Source organism: Sinocyclocheilus grahami, unplaced genomic scaffold (assembly GCF_001515645.1).
Source record: "Sinocyclocheilus grahami isolate Dianchi unplaced genomic scaffold, SAMN03320097.WGS_v1.1 scaffold238.1, whole genome shotgun sequence".
NCBI classification, from domain to species: domain Eukaryota; kingdom Metazoa; phylum Chordata; class Actinopteri; order Cypriniformes; family Cyprinidae; genus Sinocyclocheilus; species Sinocyclocheilus grahami.
In genome coordinates, this window is record NW_015505417.1 from 1137874 (window position 1) to 1145875 (window position 8002).

Genomic DNA, 8002 nt, shown 5'->3' on the forward strand with positions numbered 1-8002 from the left:
ATTTCCAGGTATCCGGAATACGTTTGGTCATGGGCTGAGTGATAAGCTCACTTTTGATTTGAAGTTGAGCCACTCATGGGGACCACTAGAGTAGTCCTCGGGGGTAACATCAAGCCCCTATGAGCAATTGGTATTCAGACATTGAAACGGCCAGAGGCATTGCCCAAGGCAACAGTATGTCCGAAGAAGACAGCGGCCCACATCCAGACCCAAGCTGACCCGACAGGGAGTAAGAGGGGTGAGTTTCACACCTGCCCTGTTTAACATGGAGGAGAGGATTCAAGAAGAATGAGTAAAGAAAAAGACACTTAATCAATAGTTCCTACCCTCTGTCTTCTAGTTTTTGGGTGATTCAAATTTATGAACAACCAACGAGGGCTCAAATGTATCTGTACTTGCGAACAGGTTTCCTAAGTGCCGAGAGTAAGCAACTTAACAGGCCATTGCTGAAATCTCAGGGACTTGCCAAGGTCAGACCGTATGAATCAATCCATCAGTTTGGATTTATTAAAAAAACTGCTATGTACCCCCAAACTTGAAATATCCTAAGCTTAACTTCTGTTTTTTATCTAACTTTGTCAATGTTGGGAGAAGGTCAGAGGAGAAGAAGCCAACTATGGATTAGATATATACGCAGTATAACTGACAGAAAAAGTGCTTCACATCCACCGTCATGGGTGTTGGAGCGCTCGGAGAAACCGACAGCACATCAACAACGAGGCCTTCAGTTGAAGAGCATCATCAAATCACATCCACCTCTAATCAATGTGCCATCACCTTCACTTCAAACTCCGAATGACATTCAGCGCCGAGGTTTTCTAGTTCACTGTTTTGCCGGGATGATGAATACGCTCCGCACCAAGTCCAGGTGAGTTACCGTCTCGACTCTGCCATACTAATCAAACAGTCTTCCTTTTGAAATCTCAAGTGTGAAACACGTAATTTAACAGCATGCTAATGAAGCTAATCTACTGAAGTCAAATGATTTACACACATGCCAATCTCCTCGCCCCCCAATTGGGAGTATTATAAAATGGTCTTGTTTTCTTGAATTACAAACACATAGTCCTGCTTTCGGGCAAAGCTCTGCAGATCTACTGCTCCTTGTTTGTTAACTGCATGAAAGATCTGGTATCATACTGGCAACGATGGTTCCATGAAAAAATTATAATTTCCAAAAAGGTTCTTTGTAGTAGAAAAATGTTCTTTAGATTATTAAAATGTACTTTACTTAAAGAAAAAAAGTAATCCTTTTTAAAAACTGTTTGCAAGGTTCTTATTTTTGGGTAACCAAAAACGGTTCTTCCCCTGCACTGCTGCGAAAACCTCTATTTGGAACTTTTATTTCAAAAGGTGTATCTGAATCCAATTAAAAACATAAGACATAATGTGCCAAATTTACTAACAGCTTGCGCCAGCGCAAACCATCTTTTGGTGTTAAAATAGTACTGTCAGGATTTACTAAGACATGCAGTGAACAATTATCGTTGAAAAGGCGTGGACACAGTTATTTTTGTGCCTGACCTTATTGAAATACATTTGTAGGAGTGTCCCTTTCAGACGCAAAATTTATGGGAGTATTAAAATTACATTAAAGTTTGCGCTAGTCAAATTACTGGTATTTGTGCCATTATTTATTGGTAGATTGTGCTGGTCATTATGAAAATGATCTGGCTGCATCTGTGTTCTTTAATGTGCACATTGTTAGTAAATCACCCGCAGAATTTTCCCCTTCTATTGGCGCTTTTATGGAATTGCACTCTAATGCTAATTTGCCCTGTTTAGTAAATCTGGCCCCATATGTGTCTTAATGTTTGGTTTAGTCAAACGCCATCTACTAACCAGGCATGGTGCAACTACTAAAAGCTGTTAATCTGACCTTTTGTCTTAACCTACAGACATTTACTGATAATTTTCACCTTTGCTGTGGCTCTTAAATGTCATGATGTTCAGTTTTGAAACATAATTTGACTGCAATGATGATCAGTAAATATCAGTGAAATTTCAATTTGCACCCAAATATGCATACTTCACTATGAATTTGAATTAGATTTCATGCACTATATTAGTAAGTAAAAAACACTATGTGAAATAAGCATTTTGTTTGATTTCCTAGTATTCAAAAACAGTTCCCGGATGACTTATTATTTCCAGCGAGTGCACATCCAATGGACACTTTACTATCCCATGAGGCCATGAGAAAGACATTGTGAATGCAGAGAAGGTGATGGCAACGTGACGAATTTAGTACATCCAGATTTAATTCATACTACACACATTCATACAATATAGAGCACTCTTTTTCAATATCGCAAAGTTCATCAAATGTAGTACCTACTCGCTATGCAATTTTGAATGCAAGTTTGGAATATAGCACATGGGTTGCATGAATTGCATTAGCTGTAGTGCTTTTTGGAGCATTATAGCCTATAGCCACTATGTTTCTGTATTGCAAGAATAGCAAAATACATTGCATGGAGAAAGTAAGAGTATACAGGTTTGGAATGGTATAAGGATGAGTAAATAGGGCCAACTGAATTTAAATTGTATGGCGGTTAAACACTTATTTATGTAGTCTGTAAAATGAAAGTCAAAATAAAGCCCTTACGGTTCTGCTTAGGTAGTATATTTCTACTTTATCTCAGATGGGGGCTTCTGCATTCCGTCAGTTGGGAGTTACTAAATGGATTTCTCATTAAAACATCAGCAAGTTTCAAAGAGCTTCATAAGAGATGAGGTGGGAATCTGTTCTAATGATGTTTAGGTGAGAGTCCCAGACCCCAGAAACGCTCCCCGGAAAACCTGTGAGGATTGAGACAATTAACTTGAATCAATCGATGCCACAGATCATTATAAAACACGAGCATTAGATGCTGTGAAAAAGGTTAGTATAGCAACACACATTCACTCTCTCTTCTCCTCTCGCTCCATTTTCCCTCCACACACACACACACACACACACGCACACAAACACAAACTGGTAGCCTAATCCTCCCAATGTGTAAGTTATCACTCTACTGTAAATGTCAGGTTAGACAGCATACACTCATGAATGATGGATATATGGCACGTCCTAGTTTGCCACGGTTTCCTCCCTAGGCAGCATTACAGAACAGCCTATTTCCCGATCCAGGGCTTAGTGTTTGCAGCTATCACGCATTCCCAACACTCCCACCTGTGCTTGCATAACAACTACCTAAGCAGCCCAGCTACACTTGGAGAAAACCGTCAACCGGAGAGAAAGTTTCAGTAATACATTTCAGCAGCGCTGCCTTACAGCGGGGAAAATATCTTGAAGGAAATATTAGAAAATATTAAATTTTTTATGCACCTGTGTAGATATTTCCATTTGAGCCAGCATCGCCTACCCAGCAAATGTATTTTTTTTCCCATGCACGAGATTTGAGTATATTGCTTCTATCTTTTTCCAGGCAGAATGAACGGAAGCGACTGCTCATACGAGCTTCTGTCGCTCGCCTGCTGTCTGCAAAATTTTGACGAAAACAATTTCCCCCGCTTGAGGCCATCAGCTGAGAAGAGAGGCAAATTACCACAAGTGGCCAGTTAAAACGCCTTGCACTCTGCATGCAGAGAAACTCAATGGACTACTTTCTGTCTTTTCAGTAGCATAAATCCATGCCAGACGGGGGGGCATGGGCCTTCAAAATTAGGAAAAAATCTAATTGTCAATATTGCCATTAAGGTAGTGAACAAAACCGTCCTTGTGTGTGTGTGTGTGTGTGTGTGTGTGTGTGTGTGTGTGTGTGTTTGTTTGTGTGTGTGAGTGTGTGTGTGTGTGTTTATGTGGGCTCTGTGCTCCTCATTCACTCACACTGTGTACTTTAATGCATCTAGACATATCAAAAGTTTAGTTGCATGCCTAAATGCACTTTTTCCAAGTCCTCATAAAAAATAATGAATCATCCCATCATAAAATCTCACATTAAGAGTCTGTCAGCACTGATCATGCACATCTGATGAACATGCACCTTATAAAAACACTTTTCCAAGATGCCACCGGTGAGCAAAAACTGTTGTGGTGTGTGTGTGTGTGTGTTGGTTTGTGTGTGTGTGTGTGTGTGTTTTTTTGTGTGTGTGAGTGTGTGTGTGTGTGTTAATATGGGCTCTGTGCTCCTCATTCACTCACACTGTGTACTTTAATGCATCTAGACATATCAAAAGTTTAGTTGCATGCCTAAATGCACTTTTTCCAAGTCCTCATAAAAAATAATGAATCATCCCATCATAAAATCTCACATTAAGAGTCTGTCAGCACTGATCATGCACATCTGATGAACATGCACCTTATAAAAACACTTTTCCAAGATGCCACCGGTGAGCTCATTTTAACGGAGCTCTCTGTTATGTGCAGTCATAAAACAGGCAAGGAGTTCATTAATTTTGATGGTTAATCTACAGTCTCATTAATTGGCTTTGGTTAATTCCGCGGCCATGTCGTGTATAATTAATTACCTGTGGTACGCACAGTTGCTGCATGTGGTATGGACTTCAATACACTTCTAAATGCAGGTAATTATTGATTAGTGACTGCAAATAGAGGTACAGGATTGTGTTCTGGTCCTGGATAAATCCAGTACTGCACATTTTGGAGGTCTAACTGATTTATATCATAAGCTCATTACTAAAGGCTCCAAGACCTGAAATGGGTGTGTCAGATAAGGGAGATAAATGTGCAGTTCTGGGGTAGGTTCTCCAGGATTGACAAGCACTGCTGTACAGTGTGTCCATGAGAAAGAGATAAAAGAGAGAGAGAGAGAGAGAGAGCATAGAGCTGGCTGGCACATATCTCGCATATAGGGGAAGATGGGGCAAGAGGCACGTATTTTGTGAATTAAGAACTGAATAGACAATTCTTTACTGTTAAATGATGCTGTACATGCTTGATTCATCTGTATGTATTATGATTTATAATTAAACACAAGCTGTCCTTGCTTCATGTTCCTTTTAAACTGTAATTAAGCCAAATGAAATGACTACAGAAGTCAAGGTTAAATGTTACAGTCCCTCAGGCTCACTCTGCATTTTTAAGGGTCTTTGGAGACAGTTCATTTCCAGCCTTTACACAGCAACTTAAAGAAGCGCTCTTTACCTTGTGCTGACGCCAGATGTAGGAGCACCGACAGCAATATTACAATCCAACAGGGTCTCTTTCTGGCTTTACCCGAATTCCCAAACATTGCCAGAGAGGCAGATGGAGAGATACTGAACGCTTTTGTCCGGCACATGTTGCTCCTCCACAGTTCAGCCACAGTTGTGCGCGTAATGTTCTGAGTGTCTCTGGCGCGTCTTGTGCGAGGTCTTGTGCGACTCAAGAGACTAATCCTTCACATTTATATCTTAAACTTCAATACTGTTAAACTCCTTTGTAGGTGTGAGTTTGTGAACAGTATGTTAAAACTTCAGGTTTAGCAGTCAACGACTCCAAAGCACGGCAGACTGATAACAGACTTTTGTCCGTTCATCCACTGTCTCTACTCTCATGCATTCACTTGATAAATGTTTGATCAATCAGTATATTCCCAGTCCAGAGCGCAAACGCCTCTAGTTCACGAACTGTTGATAACGGTCCCCAGGATATGATTAGAGGCGTGATAATTCGCTCATAATCAATGACGCTGTGCTATTCTCATTCATGTAAACCAAAAAGTTAGTTCTGTTCCTGGCGCGTTGCTATTTGTTATCCCCAAGACGAGTCTTTTGCAGTGAAGAACCTCCCGTTCACGGAGTCCGCCCAGATACAGAATAAGCTTCGTTCGGTTTAAGTAACTTTCCAAGTCCCGTTTCAGTGCGCCACGGGTGCCGTTTGGTCCAATCGAAGCATGCTGTGCGTAAAGCTCCGCTGTGTATGAGGGTGCGAAACGGTATTCGTGAGATATCAAACTGTCATCGCTGAATGCCGCCCAGGAACCGGCCCGTTGCGCTGAAGATCTCCAGCATCATATGAGCAGCGGATCGGAGAGAGCGGTGCGCGCGGAGGGGGCTGACGCACGGTGCCACCGCGCGGCGAGCTCCAATAAGACACGCAGCGAGAAAGACGGGCGCTCGCTGCTGAATGCTCTGTAATGAAGAGCCCGACAGTCATTCCGAACGGATGAACGGTCGCAACGACCTTTCAATAATGTCTCCATCACTCTATGAAACAGCGATTAGTGGCTAAACTAACATGTCTGTCTGGCCAAGCTTCTTCTGTTGTTTGCGGAGCTGAAAAGTGATGGGTATCGATATTGAATTGATTGAATTGAATAGACACGACCTTTGGAGATTCAGGAACAACTTACACAGCACATTCATGAGATATTACTTGTTTAATTGCATTTCTGTCCACATTTCCTGCGGTCTCAGTTTTATTTTGACCCTTGCGGTTCTTTCAGAATCATTCTCAGATAATCTAATAATGAGAAAATCTCTATCTATCTATCTATCTATCTATCTATCTATCTATCTATCTATCTATCTATCTATCTATCCATCCATCCATCCATCTATTTATCTCTCTCTTTCCCTCTGTGCGTCTGTTTGACCATCTGTGTGCTTGTATCTGTCCATCAATCAGTCTTTTTTCCCCCCCAGCACTCTATTCACATCAGTCCGTCCATACAAATAAGAATTGTGATGATTGTAAATTGACATCTAATCTAATTTTTGTATTGTGGCATTGATGAAATTGTTGACTTCTTGTGATTAATCTTTTGTGTTTGTATTTTTCCTGAATTATTTCCCTCATTTGGGGACAATAGAATCTGCTAAATTAATAATACAGAAATGCTCAAATGTAAGTGCACTACTAGTATTATTAAATTGCATTACAGACATAAAAGAACCAATCAATCCGACTCAAAACAGGGTGATGTACAAAAGACATGCAGTTTGATTATTAATTATGAATTATTTCTCTTTCCCCCATTGGCTAAATAAATCTAACACACACAAAATACTTTCTCAAGTAAATTTACATTTTTAAAAAGATGTTCACTTTTATCTTTTTAAATTTTATGTTGTAATGGAAAAGAGCCGATCAAAAAAAGACTAATTAAAAACACTGATCAGAAGATTTTTGCAGTGTGATTCAAGAGAAACGAATAATCATATTTCTCAGAGAAGAAAACAAGAGAGGAAACTAGAGAAAGACTAAATCGGCTTTAAAAGAGAATGTAAAGAAGTGATTTGCACATCAGTCAAAGAAACAATTTGGGACACACTGAGATCAGTTCTGAGTCTTGCACTTTTGATCCAGTAAAGAAATACAAAGAGCCTGCATACAGCAAAACACACCTACACACGCTCCAGGTTAGTATGCATGCACACACATGCACAAATGCAAACACATGCACATCTATATGTAGGGATTTGTCGTTGGATCAGTAGCACTTCACCAGAGTGGAGGTCAGATCGCAGAAGAAGCCAACATCAGACTACTTTACAGGTCTGATTTCTCCTGCGAAGCCTGTTCGCCCACACACACAACACACATACAAACATACTTCAAAGACTATTGATCTTCTCTGGCCTGCGGGAAAAACAACTTCCACATCAAGCAGCGCTCCTTTGGGTTAATCATATATGTCAAAGGTAATAAACCTGTGAATAAACCTGCAAAGCACCTTTACGGCCAGGTAGGGAGGTCTGGAAGTGGACTCATCACATGTAAGCACTGGGAAAATCTGGTACTGGATCTGGGTCTTCAGATACAGGTGCTCTTGCACACTAGTGGTGAATCAGGGCTTCTGAACAAAAAATAAAAGTGCATGATTATTTGATCTTGACAATCGCAGCATGATATGACAACAATGCTTCCCTCCACCACACCAACTGCATCTTTATTTCAATAACAAATTAGGTCTGGGAAAGGGAAACCAGTTATATTATTAAAACAACAATAATATGCATATTTACATATTATTATTATTATTGTATTATTAATGTATTGTTATTATTATTATTATTATTATTATTAATAATGTCATTTATTTATTATTTAATT

At 40.1% G+C, this 8002-nt stretch overlaps 1 protein-coding gene across 1 annotated transcript in view; it reads right to left on the reverse strand.

Annotated features, from left to right (window-relative positions):
- The window catches only part of sdk2b (sidekick cell adhesion molecule 2b), a 341580-nt gene extending 335636 nt beyond the window's left edge, over positions 1–5944 (reverse strand). The window contains exon 1 of the mRNA XM_016289027.1: positions 5111–5944. Coding sequence (XP_016144513.1) covers positions 5111–5246 — 136 coding nt within the window. The 5' untranslated portion in view covers positions 5247–5944. The remainder of the gene's footprint in view (positions 1–5110) is intronic.
- Between the last annotated feature and the right edge of the window lie 2058 nt (positions 5945–8002).